Source organism: Monodon monoceros, unplaced genomic scaffold, assembly GCF_005190385.1.
Source record: "Monodon monoceros isolate NGI ecotype Baffin Bay Population unplaced genomic scaffold, NGI_Narwhal_1 Super_Scaffold_13, whole genome shotgun sequence".
Lineage (NCBI taxonomy): Eukaryota > Metazoa > Chordata > Mammalia > Artiodactyla > Monodontidae > Monodon > Monodon monoceros.
The window spans coordinates 49,812,426-49,830,363 of NW_021703769.1; the positions used below are offsets into that span (position 1 = coordinate 49,812,426).

At 39.5% G+C, this 17,938-nt stretch overlaps 1 protein-coding gene across 6 annotated transcripts in view; it reads right to left on the reverse strand.

The window, feature by feature from the left end:
• Positions 1-17,938, reverse strand: part of MEIOB (meiosis specific with OB-fold) — a 35,453-nt gene that overhangs the window by 2,790 nt on the left and 14,725 nt on the right. Inside the window, exons 6-15 of one of the 6 annotated variants that reach the window (XR_003793203.1) lie at positions 17,148-17,343; positions 14,910-15,010; positions 13,950-14,002; positions 13,766-13,861; positions 11,171-11,272; positions 9,567-9,720; positions 7,435-7,618; positions 6,634-6,720; positions 2,905-3,807; positions 117-259 (exon numbers count right to left, since the gene is read on the reverse strand). Coding sequence is in view for 1 of the 6 variants with exons in the window: in XM_029221004.1 (XP_029076837.1) it covers positions 7,475-7,493; positions 9,567-9,720; positions 11,171-11,272; positions 13,766-13,861; positions 13,950-14,002; positions 14,910-15,010; positions 17,148-17,343 (721 nt within the window). In the remaining 5 variants the exon portion in view is untranslated. Of the gene's footprint in view, positions 1-116; positions 3,808-6,633; positions 6,721-7,434; positions 7,619-9,566; positions 9,721-11,170; positions 11,273-13,765; positions 13,862-13,949; positions 14,003-14,909; positions 15,011-16,437; positions 17,344-17,938 lie in introns of those variants that run through there. The other 5 variants (XR_003793202.1, XR_003793206.1, XR_003793205.1 and 2 more) reach the window with 5 other exon arrangements.

Consider the following 17,938-nt stretch of genomic DNA (forward strand, 5'->3'; position numbering starts at 1 on the left):
TAACTGGTACTTATTGATCATATACTAAGTACATGAGTCTAAGCACTTTACATATACTAACTTATTTAGTCTTAACAGTTGCCCACAGGAGTTGGTATATTATTATCCCCACTTACCAAAGGGGAAACCACAAATGTGGAGAAGCTTAGAGCTGGAGTCCATCCTGGGAGTAGCAGACGGGGTTGAGCCTGCAGCCACAGAGCCTGCCCACTCAGCCACCTCCACATCTACCTCCTCTAACTTGGCCTTCATGTCCCATCTGTAAAGTGGGCAAAATAACAGTAATTGCATAAATCAGATAATATAAATAAAGTGCTTATTACAAAATCCATCACATTAAAAAGTATTCAATAATGTAACATTGTTGCAACAATTTAATATCTAGAAACTTATCCCAAAGAAATAATTAAGAATGTGGGGCTTTCCTGGTGGCGCAGTGGTTGAGAGTCCACCTGCCAATGCAGGGGACACGGGTTCGTGCCCTGGTCTGGGAAGATCCCACTTGCCGTGGAGCGGCTGGGCCCATGAGCCATGGCCGCTGAGCCTGTGCGTCCGGAGGCTGTGCTCTGCAACGGGAGAGGCCACAACAGTGAGAGGCCCGCGTATCGCAAAAAAAAAAAATGTGGCCAAAGATTTAGCTATAGCCATCATTTGTAATAGCAAAAAATGTGAAACATTTTAAATGTCAAATGTTATTAGATTGATTACATTCACTATCATATACTCATATAATAAAATAATATGTAGCTATTGAAATTATGTAGAATATTTAATGGCATGAAAAGTTTATTATAAATTATTAAGTATAAAAGCAGGTTATAGTATAACCTGTATTTGTAAATCATATGTTTTTAATTTTTTGGTTTTATTTTATAAATTATATGCTCTAACATAGATAGAGAGATGATAAAAACTCAGGAAAAACGTTTACAAAAATGTGGATGCTTGTACACAGATGTTCAAGTAGCTATGATTGGCTAATCACAATAGCCAAAAGGTGGAACAGCCCAATTGTCCACCAAGATATTAATAGATAAACAAAAGGTGGTACATTTATCCAATTCATACATACTACTCAGCCATAAAAAGGAATGAAATTCTGACATGTTATAACATGGATGAACCTTGAAAACATTATGCTCAGAAAAATAAGCTAGACACAAAAGGACAAATATTGTATGATTCCATGTATATCAGGTACCAAGAATAGGTAAACTCATAGAGACCAAGTAGATTAGAGGTTATCAGAAACTGGGGGAGGGGGAAATGGGGAGTTATTGTCTTAATGTGTACAGAATTTCAATTTGTGATGATTAAAAATTTCTGGAAATGGATAGTGGTGATGTTTACACAAAATTGTGAATGTACTTTAATGCCACTCAATTGTACACTTAAAAATGGTCAAAATGGTAAATTTTATGTGATGTATATTTTACCACAATAAAAAAACAAAACAAAAACACATTTATAAGAAAAGAATATATTTCCTACCAGTTTAAAAAAATTGGGATGGGAGATTATGGGTTTTCTTTTCTTTCCTTTTCCTTTTTTTTTTTATCATTTTCTCTAATTTTTCTACAATAAACACACAAAACTTTATGATAAAAAATATTTAAAAAGCAAAAACAACTCCAGGGTTCCTCAAGATGAGTAATAGGTGGATAAATATATATTGCGTTTCTGCCACGTACAGAGTATTGAACCACAACAACAAAAACCCTCACCAAAGCAGAATTAGGAAAGGAAAACTGTATTTAAATGAACCACTAATAGAAGATTAGGAAAAATTATATAGTCACCAAACTATTTATATAAAGCAATATAAAACATGTAGATCAGAAGTCACTAGGACCAGGAAAAGCAGCTTCTGGAGAGCAGCAGAGAAATAGAGATCCTGGACAGGGAGTTGTAGATTTTGTGTTGATGGGGCAGAATGCTTCTTTCTTTCATTGATACTTCAAGTACCTGCATTCTGGCTAATCTACAGCCAAATTTTAGATACTGACCCGTTTGTAATCTTCATTCTGTGAATGTGTAAGTTAAGTAAGCTCTGTGAAGCACCTCTGATTCAGTGTGGCATGACAGCTAGCCCTGTAGATTCCAATTTCATCAGATGAAATAAGCAACTGTGATGTCCCTCTAGTGACAGGCATGGGGTCTCCTTGGTTAAATGCCAGCAGACTGAGAGGTCACCATGGTAGCAGTGAGGAAGTCATGCAGAGCCCTCTGCTGCCCACTAGGCCTTCATAGGCCTTGGTTAGGCAACACTGAGTACTGCATATGCACCTACTTTGAGAATGCTGGTATTTTGTACCTGTATTATGCAGTTGAGGCTAGTGGTGAAACATCCAGAGCAGCTGAGGGCCATGGACTATAGGAGCCCAGACAGCTGGTTCTGGCACCCAAAGTGCCAGGTGTTGGCACTTTGAGACCTGCTGCTGGAGGTCAGAGCCCCAGGAGGCCTGGCACAGCAGCGCCGGACACACTATCTGGGCCAGGCATCCTTGTCCCTGCACCACTCTCCTTCCTTCCTTCCCTGTCCACCTTCACAATTCACCCTGATTAACACACCTATCCCCTCGCCGAGGGAGAAAGGAAGGAAGCCCTTCATCAGGTACACTTGATATTTGCACAGCTATGATCAAGATCTTCATTACTTCATTTATTACCACAATTTAGACACACTAAGTGTCAACTCATATCCCTCCCCCATGGCTGCATATGGTTAAAGCCAGAGAAAACATTACTGACAAGATAAGTTTATCTCCCAACACCAGCTTTATAAAAGAATTTCGTTCACTTACTTTTTCTTTTTTCACTCCTGTGGTGGGTGAAGTGTAGCCTTTGAAGTGCCAGACCCAAATTACGCTGGACAAACCTCCCACACTGTGGATCAACACTTACCGCAGTGGTGGGTCTTTGCCCTGAAGCAAGTGACCAGTGACCGGAGATGGTGTGGAGCTGAGCAGAGCACTCTGGGGCTGCTGCAAAGGCAGCTGAAGTGGAGGGGCCGTCGCCCTGTCAAAGCAGAGCAGGTCACCCACCCTTCCAAGTTCCTAAGACTCGTCACCGCTTGTGAAACTTCTGAAGCTGGTCTTCCCCGAGTTGATTCAGACTCACAAATGTCAAGCCTGAGTCAGCAAGCCTTCACAAGCATTGGGTAGCTCTGATGTGTCATCAGAGAAAGCAACCGACTAGAAAAGCTCTACAGTGATCAAAACAGTTGTACAGCATCACCCATGGACTTCTGCCGTCCCCACCCGGCACTGGGAGAACCGGTCGTCTGTGCCCATCAGCTCCAGCAAAGTAGTCTGAGCCATGGCCACGTTGTTTTTATAGGTTCTGATCTTTCTCCAGGCAAACAAGACAAACAGGAAAGGGGCTTAAGAAAAATCATTCATATCTGTGGGAAAGATTAAACTTGTTTATTAATTCATGCAAACATTTTCCAACTTGGGAAGAGAGAGAGGGCAAAGCCAGTAGAAAAAGCCTTCTAAGAAATGAACTTGAATAAGAGGGGGATTTTAGGATTTACTCTTAACCAACTCCAGGGGGAAACAGAATAACAATTTACAGAAACATTCTCACCACATTTGAACAAAATACAATTTTATCTGTAATTTTCAAACTCATTTTCCACTTTAAAGGCAGTTAAAACTTGTATTCTTTTCCAGAGTTTAAAATGACGTCTGGTTTTTAAATATTTCCTTGTCCAGACAAGTTCCTACTTGCCTCGATAGGATCTGCGAGCTTACAGGAGAGCACACTCACTCTCAGTCCACTCCTTGCTCTATGAGATAAAAAAAACTGCAGGGAGAAAAAGAGAGTTAGTTTCTAAAATCACCTGGTATACAACGCTGAAAACCAACGACCACAAATAGAGAACAGCAATGAGTTTTCTTTACAGATATGAACAAATACTTCAATTAAAGCTGTAAGACAATGGAAAGAGTTCCAGTCTCAGGCAGAGTTGGGAGAAAAATTATAGATCTGGCTTCTGACAGTAATTTTGTAAAAATCCACATCAATTTTTCATGACCTTTTTCCCAGGTAGGAAAGTTGGCATTTCAAATCCAACATGTAGAAAAAAGGGCTTAAAGTGTGTTCAAACAACCAATTGTGACAGACGTGAACCCGCAGCAGTAACGTGACCTGTTAGAGCACAACAATATCATGATGCGGTTGATTAATAATGATGTCTCACTTTTTACAATTTACAAAGCACTCTCACCAACATTTTATTTAGTATAGAGTGGAAGGACACATCAGCTAGGCACTTTAATTTCCTTCATTAATTAATGAATTGAATTAAATCTTTGACATGTATTCATTTTATTTTGTATGAGTCAATTTAACCTTTTTGAAAATTATTCTTTAACATTAATATCAGATCTTACAAGGATCTGTGATACTAATATCACTATGTGTTTTAAAACATTGAAATGAATAACTCACTTTGAAATCCCTCCAAATGAACCACTTTAAGTAGCCATTATTTTTAATTGAAATATGATAAATATACAAAATGTCCTATATGGAAATCCTTTGTTTTTATCTTATTAGCAGAGCAATGTAAGTTCTTATTTTCTAAATTACATGTTCTGTTTTAACTGATTTATAACAATTGAAATTGTATTTGAGGCTCACAATGTTTATTACATTTTGTGATATAACCACTACCTGCTTGAAATCTTTGTTAAATCTGACAAATATCTTTTTAACATATTCTTTGGAAAGGTACAATATCCATTTACTTGAGAGCAATTTGTTGCTATATTTGAATCAAGTTTGGGAAACTATAAATAAGTTACCATGAATTTAAATTGATCAAACTCAGAGCAACTGGTACCTCCTGTTTGGAGGGAAACCACAAAGTTGGACAAGGATCTGAGTATATGCTGATTTGGGTATAGACAGTATACAGTATTTAGGTGGATTCATGCAAATGGTGGAAGAGATGCAGTTTATTACTGTAATTTTCCCCCTTTGGCCTAGTAATGAAGAGGCCTCAAACTGAGGTCCTAGAAATATTGTTGAGGCCATTGGTGACTCCATGTCTGTAATCTATTCAGATATGCTTGAGGCTGCAAGGAAAGGAAGCCACAGGAAAATGGGAAAACCTGCTTACGAGGCTGAGATGGAGCAGACCCAGTGTTCTCAAAGACTCTTTCAGGGTATCCATGAGATCAGAGCTATCTTCATAATAATACGAAAATGCTCTTTGCCTTTCTTACTCTCATTCTTTCACCAGAGTGCACTGTAGTTTTCGAGACTACATGACATGAGATATCATTGTTCTAACTGCTAAAAGAATGTGTGCTCATGAATACATTTAAAATTTTTCTCAATGTTAAGTTCTAGTACAATAAATGTTGACAGATATAACTCACTTAAGAGCTCAAAAATTTTTAAGAGTGTAAAAGAGGAAATATCTGAAATAATGTAGACTGTGTAGCCCTATCTCACCTGTGACCTGGGGCAAGAAGCAACATTTCTTGGTCCTATTTTCCTCATTTGCAAAACAAGGGGAGTTTGTCCCACTGCCCATTTTACACTTTTAACACTAAGGTTCTGTGGCCTTCCAACACTGAAGTGTTGCTATTGCTGCGGGAGTCTGCTCTGATCAGAGTTGTAGGAGCACAGAATTTTAGAGGCTTAGAGAAGTTAATTAACCTCCCAGGCTTAATTAACCAGTCACACAGGCTGAGGAATGGTGGGACTGGGAGTCAAACCCAAGTCTGTCTCACCGCAGCATTTAACTTGCTATTGAATACTGCTCACTGAAGTGAGGAGCATTGCACATGGGGGCGGGGGGGGACCCAGCTTTGACTCTAAAGCCCAGTTCCTAGCCTTGGAGTTAACATTAACGGAGTTAATATTTTCTTTGTTGGTCTTTTTATTTTGCATCATTTATAACTTCTTTATACTATATGAAAAAAGCTGATTACTTCCACTGTTTCTATGGTAGCCAAATCCTTCTGCACATCTGGGAACTGGGCATTATTAAAAATAACAAATTCCCGGGTTTCCCTGGTGGCGCAGTGGTTAAGAATCTGCCTGCCAGTGCAGGGGACACGGGTTTGAGCCCTGGTCTGGGAGGATCCTACATGCCACGGAGCAACTAAGCCCGTGCGCCACAACTACTAAGCCCACGTGCCACAACTACTGAAGCCCGCGCACCTAGAGCCCATGCTCTGCAACAAGAGAAGCCACCGCAATGAGAAGCCCGTGTACCGCAAGAAAGAGTAGCCCCCGCTCGCTGCAACCAGAGAAAGCCTGCACGCAGCAACGAAGACCCAATGCAGCCAAAAATAAATAAAAATAAAAAAGTTTATTAAAAATATAATAAATTCCCTAATTTATTACATCATACTCCAGGATTTTCTTATTGCTTGAACATATAGAATAACATAGTACTGGGACTTCCCTGGTGGCACAGTTGTTAAGAGCCCGCACTCCCAGTGCAGGGGGCCCGGGTTCAATCCCTGGTCAGGGAACTAGATCTCACATGCATGCCACAACTAAGAGTTCACAGGCCACAACTAAGGAGCCTGCCTGCCACAACTAAAACCTGGCGCAACCAAATAAATATGTTTAAAAAAAGAATAATATAGTACTATAAAATGCACTAACCTTTACATAAATTTTGCTTCTTTCCAAAAGAAACTGCCACTTTAATGCTGTTTTCTGTTCATCCGTCATTGCAAGAAACTCATTTACCTGGATAAAAAAATTAAACAAATATTTCCAAAGAATATATAGATAACTCATCTTGACAATAATGTAAAACAAATTTGCTCACTGGAAATGGAATTTATCCATAGTAATTACAGGTCAATTCTCTTGACGGAGGAGATAAGGCTAGATAGAAAGGCTCTAAACTGAATGTCTGAAGCCAGCCAGGTGGCTCGGCACAGAAAGCCCCCCTTAACAAAGTGGAAACCACTGAGGCTTAATGGTAAACTTCATGAGCGGGTTCTAACAATAAAAAACATCAAACCTAACATCAAGCACACAAGCTAATCTCTGCTGCTGTGCTATGGGGCAGACTGAGGAAGAGCTCATGGCTGACCTTATACACCTGGGTAGGTGAAATACTGCCAAACCCTCCTCACAGAGGACCCTGCTCAGTGTCTCCAAGGTGTTGTTTTGCCCATTGTTATTTGACTATATAAAATGTCATGTTTATTCTCCACTGTCACCAAGGACGTCTCTTGTTATTCCTAACAGTTAATGTTAGCTAGGATTTTAATATGCAATATGTAATTATTTGTTCATTAAAACAATGTGTGTTTAAGTCAAGATTGATTTTTCCCAGACCTCTTTATTAATGAATTAATTTCTATCAAATGTTCACCAAAATAACCTATATGTTTGGGGAAGCGAATTCAATTTGGAAGTATTTCTAAACATATTTTCCTTTTTATTATTTACCGTGAAGCCCAAAGTCTCCTCAGCAACACTTCCTGTGAGACTACAGGAGTGGAGGGTACCTGTGTGATCAGTAAGATCAATTAGCATATGGAAGCTGCGAAAAACTGATTTAAATTCTGAAGAATCTTTGTTGCAAGTTGTACAAGTGCTGGATGCTTCATTTATAATGTAACCACAGCCTGAACTGAAAAGAAACAAAGACAAGATAGAATGTGAAGGCCCTAAGTGACAAATCTGATCTCTAGCAGAAGAATTATCACTTAGACTTTTAGCCTAAGTCAGCATCTGGAATATTTACAGAGCAAGTAATTACAGAGTGCTCAGTGCTGAGCAGGGTACAAAACAGACCTACGAAATAACAAGGAAAAATGCACAGCAATACAACATGCTTTCTATGCAGTCAACCTCATTTTCAGTATTCCTGCTTCGGAAACTGGGACAATCCAGTCCTCTCACAGTTCTGCCTCCTACTTTCCCCCATGCTGGGGTTCTTGCCCAGGATCACTCCCCCACTGGGGCCTTCCTCACTTGCACCCCAGCCCCACACCCTCCCTTCTCTGAACAGCTGCACAACTTACACTTCAGCACGAACTTACACCCTATCACATCCTATTCCATGTTATTGCAGGTATGTTTGTTTATCTCCTGGCTCAGAGTTTGAGGGCAGGAATCCTGTCTTGTGCCTAGAAAGCCTGGGTTCCATGAATGCTCACTTGGTCCTGTACTAAGTCCTCTGTACATCCACAGAATAACCTGAGGGTTGGGGAGGTTCACACTCTAAATGCTGCTAGTACTGCTAGTGACACATTCTCCTCTCTTTAAGGGGTAATTCCATGCTCTTCTATATTTTTGAAGCAGTCATTACTTTGCCAATTTGAATAGGCAAAGACTAATTCAAATTTCTCAAGCAGAGGGAATGATCTGAAGATACTGGTTTCTTGTAAGCCACAGATCACTTTTGAATTAAATTTTAGATACTTTTCCTCAGATATCAATATTAAAGATGTAGGAAAAATAAGGGAGACAATAACATTTTTTTTAATTTTTGAAAAATATTTTTCAAAAAATAAACACCTGCCTTACGCAACAGCCTCTACATTAGTTTTTTTCAACTTTAACACCAAATCATACAATGTTTTAAAAATCCATAGGTCAATTTCTTGATTGTGGTGGTTTATCATTTCATACATGATAAAACTATATGAAATTTCACATACACACGATGCATATTAATCTGGGGAAATCTGAATAAGATCAGTGGATTTAATTAATGTCATTACTGTCTATGATGTGATGCTATAGTTTTGCAAAATGTTACCATTGGGGGAAACTGGACAAAGTGTACAGTTTATATATTATTTCTTACAGTGCCATGTGAATCTAGAACTATGTCAATAAAAATGTCAATTATAAATCCATAGGGAGGCTTTCACAATAACATTTTAGAATTTTCTTACCAAGCATTTTTTGGCTAAGATTATTAAATCTACTTGGGTTTACTTTTCTATGCAAGTAGATACTAACTTTGACCTAGGAGAGGTTGGAAATCATATTCTTCAGTTGAAATAATTTATTAAAATGCTATTACTTGTATTGCTATAGGATGTGGTCACCAAAATAATTTTCGAATTGTCATAAAACAATAGTTTCTTATCCCAGCTAAAAGTTTCGACATTATTATATCTTTCTATTTTAGGGTTGCTGAAACACAGTAAATTAAATTTTGCTTTAAAAGGCAATTATAATTTTGAATCTAAATAGTTTGTCAAATGCATAACCACTTATGCATAATGCATAACCACTATTATGTCAAATAATAGCTTAACTTTATTAGAGTTTAAAATTTATTAACAAGGGGGCTTCCCTGGTGGCACAGTGGTTAAGAGTCCACCTGCCAATGCAGGGGACACGGGTTCGTGCCCTGGTCCGGGAAGATCCCACATGCCGCGGAACGGCTGGACCCGTGAGCCATGGCCGCTGAGCCTGCGCGTCTGGAGGCTGTGCTCCGCAACTGGAGAGGCCACAACAGTGAGAGGCCCATGTACCAAAAAAAAAAATATATATATATATTAACACTAACTGTTTTTATTTCTTACAAGAATGAACTTTCTAAAAGTAATTTGGTTGCTTACCATCTATTTCGAACTACTTTTGTAGTTTCATCATCAATGTTCAGTGTAGAAATGTAAGCATAAAGAATTCCATAGATAGGATCAGCTTTTCCTTCATTCTTCAAAGCTTTTACCTTTAATTGTTCAACTGTATAGACATCAACTATTGTATTTACTAAAAAAAAAGAAAAGTCATGGAAGTTCTAAATATATTCTAAGAACTCCAAAGGATTATATCCAAATAGAAAAGCTACAAAGCTCAAATGAGAATACGTAGTAGCTTAAGTTATGTAATAGAAAAATTATTATATATGATATATTAAAACTGCTTATATAGAAGGACATAAAAGCAAAAAAGGAAAAGAATGAGAAATTAGTCTTTATTAAAATGAATAATTTCTGATCATCAGAAGATTCCATTAAAAGAATGAAAAGGCAAGCCATAGAGTGGGAGATGCTAGCAATCTATAAGGAGATAAAGGATTCATATCCAGAATATCTAAAGGATTCTTAAAAATAAATAAGAAAAAGACAAGTCAATCAATTTTTTAAATGGTGAAGAGACTATATTTATTTTTGGCTGCACCACGTGGCTTAGTTCCCCAAAAGCCACGCCGTGCAGCCGAAAAACAAAACAGAGCAAGACAAAACAAAAAAAACAAAAAGAAAGAAAGAAAGGAAACATGTTAAATATCCTCCAGGAAAGCATAACAAAGTTCTTCTTTTACAAGTTAATGTGACTTGCAGCATAACTTATTTCATGCTTAATTCAATTGTTACTCTCTCTAGAGGAATTATTAGGAAGTATTTCATCTCCTAGGATGAAGTTACAAGAACGTGCCTTCAGGAAATGATTGAAGTTTTCCCTCTGCTTTCCGCCATTCTCCTGAGTGTCTAAGCATAAGCCACAGACAGCAACAAACCACATCCCTTTTTTTTTTTTTGGCCACACCACGAGGCATGTGGGATCTTAGCTCCCCAACCAGAGATAGAACTCACGCCCCCTGCTTTGGAAGCATGGAGTCTTAACCACTGGCCTAACAGGGAAGTCCCAGCATCCCTTTTAAAGTCAAGCTTCAGTCTGGGGTCTGTGAACACATGACATTTTATGCAAAATTCTATGTGTGGGTACAGCTACTTTTCTGGGGAAAGGGTCATAGCTCTCATCAGATCGGCAAAAGGTTATATAAGCCTCCAAAAGTTTTAAACTACCTTTTAAAAAGTGGAAGTATAGGGCTTCCCTGGGTGGCGCAGTGGTTAAGAATCTGCCTGCCAATGCAGGGAACATGGGTTTGAGCCCTGGTCTGGGAAGATCCCACATGCCGCGGAGCAACTAAGACCGTGAGCCACAACTACTGAGCCTGCTCGTCTGGAGGCTGTGCTCCGGAACGGGAGAGGCCGCGACAGTAAGAGGCCCGCGCACTGCGACGAAGAGTGGCCCCCGCTCTCCGCAACTGGAGAAAGCCCTCGCACAGAAACAAAGACCCAACACAGCCAAAAATAAATAAATAAAAAGTGGAAGTGTAGCAGTTACATAATAAGAATACAATATCTTTTACTAAGTAACTTTACAGGCCCAAATTCTGGCCTTTTAAAAATTCAAATAATATTTAAAGGTCACTTACAACTTGTGGATTCTTTCAAATAACTGTCAATTTCATCATCCAGAAGATTCGCTTCTTTATTTTCTCTTATAAAATTCAATAGGATGTTAGCTTCTGGTGTATCTTAATTGAAAATGCATAATAAGTAAACAGCAAACTGATTATTTTTTAAATCACTGTAAATGATCCAAAATTATTTTTACCAGTAAAAAGTGAAGACGTATAAGAATACAATCAAACACAATATTACAAAGCCATTGACAATGTGATGGGGTGCTCCATTAACACAGAGAGATGTACACCAGATATCATGAGTTTAAAGAGCAGCTTACAAAACATTGTCATACAATTCCCTTTCATTTTAAAAAAGATACATAAGCAAAATTATCTGGAAGAATATCTATCAAAGAAATGATTATCTCTTATGAGATGGTGAATTTACAGCTGATCTTCCTTTTTATGCTTTTATGTATTTTTTGAATTTTATATGTATTTCTTTTCTAGTCAGAAAAAAAAATTTTTAAGGTTGTTTAAAAAGCTTGCTCCAGACTTGCCTGGTGGCACAGTGGTTAGGAATCTGCCTGCCAATGCAGGGGACACGGGTTTGATCCCTGGTCCGGGAAGATCCCACAGGCCGCGGAGCAACTAAAACCGTGTGCTACAACTACTGAGCCTGCTCTCTGGAGTCCGTGAGCCACAACTACTGAGCCCACGTGCCACAGCTACTAAAGCCCATGTGGCTAGAGCCCATGCTCCACAAGAAGAGAAGCCACCGCAATGAGAAGCCTGTGCACCGCAACAGAGAGTAGCCCCCCGCTAGCCACAACTACAGAAAGCCCAATGCAGCCAAAAATAAATAAATAAAAAGATTTTTTAAAAGATTCTTATAATTAAAAAAAAAAAAGACCTTGCTTCTCGGGACTTCCCTGGTGGTCCAGTGGTTAAGAATCTGCCTTCCAATGCAAGGGATGTGGGTTTGATCCCTGGTCAGGGAACTAAGATCCCACATGCCACGGGGCAACTAAGCCCGCGCACCACAACTACTGAGCCTGAGTGCTCTAGAGCCCACGCGACACAACTGGAGAGAAGCCTGCCTGTGTGCTCTGGAGCCTGCGCACCACAATTAGAGAGTCTGTGTGCCACAACTAGAGAGCTTGTGTGCTCTGGAGCTGTGCGCTACAACCAGAAATAAGCCTGCGTGCTGCACCTAAAAACCCCACGTGCCACAACGAAGACCCGAAGCAGCCAAATAAATAAATAAAATACTTAAAAAAAAAAAAAAACTTGCTCCTCAATTTGGGACATGAGTATCCTCAGGAATAGTGAGATAATGTGCCAGAAGGCACGAATCTGATTTTGAAGAGGGGCTCTCTAACTCTGACACCCTTCAACTCCAAGCCCCAACCTCTAACACCTGCTTGTCTTCAGCCCTCCCTCACCATCTCCAACATTCTGCAAACCGTCCTGCCAATGCTTGGACCCCCTGACTCCCCTGGACAGAGTCAGGGTTTCTTCCTCCTCGTCCTGTTGTACCACAAGTCTTATCACTGTTGGTTCTTTCTCAGAACTAGACTGGAATCCCAGACAGGGGTTTTGCCTTTTCATTTCTGTACTTCAGTTATAGTGACTATCCTTCCATCCATCTGAGCATTCATCCACTCATGTACTTCCTTGTTCCAGAAAGTGTTAAAGTTACCTCAGTAGTTGTCAAATAAAAGGCATTCACTAAATATCTGTAAATTAATGAGCATCCTGGGACAGAAGCTGGTAGGAAGGGTGGGGTGTAGGCACTGCTGTCAAGAGCTCTAAGGACAACAGGGTCATCCCAGACTGTCTGTGGGGGGACAAATTCTTCCTTCCCCATCTGATGAACTCTCTCGGGGCAGGAAGCCTGGACATGCTGGCTAGGATGAAAGCTCAAACCATTTAGAGGTTCTTAACTTCTACGTGGCATGTGTAGCCCAGGAAATTAGAAATAAGACTGATTTAAATAAGCATATTGAAATTCACACACTGTTATACATATTCTCCTTTATATTTGTCTCCTTGAGAAATAAGGCATTTATTCTAATGATGTTAGCATTGCTCAAAACACTTTGACATTTCCCCTTTGAACCTGTTTTCAGAGCCAAACGCACAACATCCTTCAAATCTGTCTCATTAACTTAGTCTTGAGGTTTTGATACGATTAATACTGTCAAGCTTGATAACCTTTTCCACCAGACAAATCCAACTGGGCCCATGAGACACAACTACTGAGCCTGTGCATCTGGAGCCTGTGCTCCGCAACAAGAGAGGCCGCGACAGTGAGAGGCCCGCGCACCGCGATGAAGAGTGGCCCCTGCTTGCCACAATCAGAGAAAACCCTCACACAGAAACGAAGACCCAACACAGCCAAAAATAAATAAATAAATTTTTTTTTTTTAAATGGGTCTGGTTTTTCACATTTCTTTTGTAAAGATATCAAAGATATAGCTCATTGTAAGTTTTTCAAAGCAGTTTTTCACTTTTAATTCAAATGAAATCCAAGCTTCATTCTTAAACACACTGCACAAATATTAGAATACATGATGTAGTCATTTCCAAAGGGATAAAAAATTTCAGATAGCTTTTTACCTGGATTAGTTGTAATAATGGTTTTTGAGATTACAGTTGCTGTCATGCAGTTCCGAAATTTGTCAAAACTTATTCTTACATCTGAGGCAAATATTACTGTTTGGGAAAAAAGCCATTTTAAAATTATTACACAGGGGGATAAAAAAAATGACAAATATTGAACACAATCATTGAAGTATTATACCTGTTTCTCGTGGCACCCAGCTCTGTGCAAGTAGAATAGATTCATTATCCCAACTGCATGTGTTAAAAAAGAAGTGATAAAAATCAAATACATTAGAAAAAAACTGGCAGTGACCACATTATTTACCAGAAAAAGGATGTCTTAATGGATGAGGTTAATAATCCCCCATACGGTCCAAGGCACAGTTAAGGATTTTGGCTTCTCCTGCCATTTTGCAGGGCTACACTGCCTATTTCACAGAAAATTTAACACCTATGAAAATCATTCCTTTCAGCACCATTCATCTCTAACAACTTTTGCTCCTTCAATTCCTTCTTCTCCTATCACCCAGGTCACTCCAGGCTAGTTAGAACTGAGTGACTACAAGTTTAAAAATTTTGAAGTCACTCTTTTCATGCCATTAAGGGAGGGCCCCCACCATGGATAAACTGCTCGGGGGACTTGATAGGTTGAAGCCCTGTTTCAAATTAAGTGCTTTCTTTGGTACCCAGGCATCTGGAGTCTAAACAATACCATGTTATACCCTGTGATGCTTCAGGATGTAGCCCTGCCCCACATCTGACACACTGGGAGCCCCATAGAACCCAGCCTGTGACAATGCTTGTTTTTCTACCATCTTTCCATGGCTTGGCTCCAGGGTACCACCCAAGGAATCACAGAAAGTCTGGCTTGTTCTTTATCAATGAGACTTAGTAAATGACGATTTGTTACAAAACAGAGTACAATAATAAACAAGTTACAGTAGAGTCCATCTATGAAATCCCATGCCATCTAAAGATTTAAGGTAATCATAGACTGTAATGACTCAACATACAAGAGAAAGGTTTATTTTTTAAATATCATTTCTATATCAGTACTCCTCTCCTGATATGAAATCCATCATCTCCTGATGAAATTAAAATGTCTGACTTGGTGATAATAGCACAGATTTCACAGTTTGGAACAGATGTGGGAAGTTACCATATCATTGCAAAAGAAGGCTCTGTCTCATCATAGAGTTTAACTTCACACCTCTGGCCTTTTCTTTGGTCTGAAGTTGTAAAGTATTTTGGCTCTCCAACCTTAGAAATTGAAGAAAATCATTATTTTTCTTCACCTACAGCTGTAGAGGTACTTAAATATTTGTTGATGGAAATACTCAAATGTTTACCTTTTAAACAACAAATTAGAAATATCAAAATAGCTAGAATCACTAATATATATTTGATGATTTAACAGCATCTTTTATCTCTGAACCAGGTGTATTTAAGTTGTAAGTCACACACTTTGATTGAAGAGAGATACAGATATGTGTGCTTTAAGTCAAGACTGTGGGATCTTTTCACCATGTCAGAACAAATGCTCCATGACAAGTCCCTGGGTGGCATCTATGTGGACTCAGTGAGGGTAGAAAGTACATTTTCAATATCTGTGTATCCCCATGGCTTAGCACAGGGCCTGGCACGGAGTTAATGTGATTGGATGAATTCACCTCTCTGGGCCTCAGTGTCCTCGTCTTGCTAGCCCAGGTATGGATATTGATACCCCCTTTGCTGCCTTCCTAGGGACAAGCTGGTGAGAATCGAATGAGGGATACATGGGAATGTGCTTTGATATACCATCTGATTCAGTCCACACTGTGGTGTAAGAGGATCATGGACGTGGAGGTGAACTCAGGGGCCCTTCTGTGCCCTCAGGGAGTTCTCAATGGAACAGCAGCACCTCTGATGGTCACACAGCAACGGCCCAAGCATGGACAGTCAGCTGCCCCCTATGCCACTGTCACCCATGCATCTATTGTCAGGGCTGAGCTCCTTAGGAAGGATCTGAAGAAAGAGTCACAGCTGCCTGCAGAAGAGAGCATCTAGAAAGAAAGTCAGAGGAAAGGACAGCCAGAGTATGAGAGAGGCCTACCATATCACAGCATGCAAGAAAACTGTATGAAAAGGAGTTTTAAAGTGAAGAGACCTAAGTAGAGGCGAGAAGGAAGAAAACAGGTTAAATAAAAACGTAAAGATAAGGAAATGTAAGAGGGATGGAAGCAAAATGGGAGAAAGAAGGCATGAAAATAAAAGAAATAATATAATCCTATGAAAGGTGGTACCAGACTCAAGGGGTGGAGGCAGGAAGGGGGACATGGAAAAAGCTGTTGTAGGTTTTATATTCATACTGAGTTTTAGAAAATCCTTACTACATTGTGATATAATGGCATTATATGGAATTTCAGGGAAATTGAGAGATCATATCCTGCCTTTAAGTAAGATTGAACCTAAGTTGCCCAGAAATGAATTTTTCCCATTTTTCAAGACTGTCATATCGGGTGTTTATTCCTCCATCCTGAATGATACTGAGTGTTCACTGTGTGGCAGGCACTGTGCTGGGCTGTGCTGGGCTGGGCTGGGGAACAACGCAGGCAGGCCTCTGTTGGCCTATCATGGGGATAGTCGACACTCAGTCATTTAATATGGAAACGCAATTAGCAATTACTTACAACATTAACTATAAGTACCTAAATCTATTTCCCGTTTTTTTGTCTTCTGATTATCATCATTCTGTATATTGAGAAATTCTTCTTGCCCCTTTATTTATGTACTTTATTTTGTGAAAATCTGCTCCCTGCCAAGTGATTCTAGTCTGTCCAATGGAGTTCAAAACTTGCTGCAATAATTGGGTAAGAGGGAGATGTGGAAGCAAAGGATGGTGAGACATTCCCTGGCACCCCATGGAGTGTTGTTCTGCCCTGCTTTTCAGCACCTGATGCTATGCATTAGCTCACAGGGCCCCTACTGCAGCACCGTGGGTTTCTCGCTCTCTCCCCCAACTCAGGACAGCTCTGAGAACACGCACTGAATTGATTCCTTGATTTATTCAACTTAAGCCCCTTCAAAGAACTTCTTGGAGATCTTAAAGTCAATGAATTTACCCTTTCTATCTGTGCCTTTTGTTTAACTCAAGTATGAAAAGCTCTCATATAGTTAGCGGATCATTTATGACTGTGTACTGCATTTAACATTCAAATACAATTTTATTTTGCTACTCATTCACAGGTAAAATGCTGCTTTCCCTTTAATGAGAAGTGTTATTTTCTAAATTCAACGGAGGATGCATCAAGATACAGAGGAAATTTTACTCCAGTTGATTATTACTTTCCAAACACAAATAAAATGATAGAACTCCCCCCACCAAATTGAACTTGGCTTTGTTGGGGTTTTAACTTACCGACCTCACAGCTGCAAGGACATTAATAATTCTCCCATCAAGACTGTGTCCGTTTGCAACAATGTCACCCAATGAATAATAATCACAAGACTCTTTAACAGGTAAGTATATCAAAGAAAGTAGCTTGGCATCCACTTCATAACTGGAACAAACTTTTACCATTGAGTGATTCTCACTGAGCAATAGTTTATAATCGCTAAATTGTAAAAACACACACCAAAAGTTAATATCAAATGATTTTCTAATAGAAAAATACTTCAAAGTTCACAGTTAAACTTTGGTTGTAACTTAAACTATATTTTAAAAATTATATTAAGAAGGTTTATACTTTTCACTCTTAGAAACATTGAAAAGCTTTGTAAAATATTTTTTGTCTAAAATGTATTTTCATTAAGAAAATGTTTTAAAGACCAACTGTGTCTGAGTTTTAAGCACACTAATAGTCTGATCTTGCACAATACTGAGTTTCAGTTTCTTTCTCTGTAAAAAAAAAAAAGGGTGTAAAAGCACTCTAAAACATTGTGGGGGGGGGGGGGGGGTGATTTCCACCTCTATGACACTGACTGCCCTGCCTATGTGCTTCCCTTACCTCTGTGGTGCTCTGTAGGAACAGATACACAATATTTACACAATTGAGGTGCTCTTCCCCTTCCAGCCAATCAACTTCCAAGTGTCCTCCATGGAGCATCTTTCTAGTCCTCTAATCCAGAGCCTTCCCCCCCCCCCCCCCCCCCCCTACTGCTTTAGGTGTTTCCCTCATCACTTCTCACCCCCCCCCCCCCCCCCCCCCC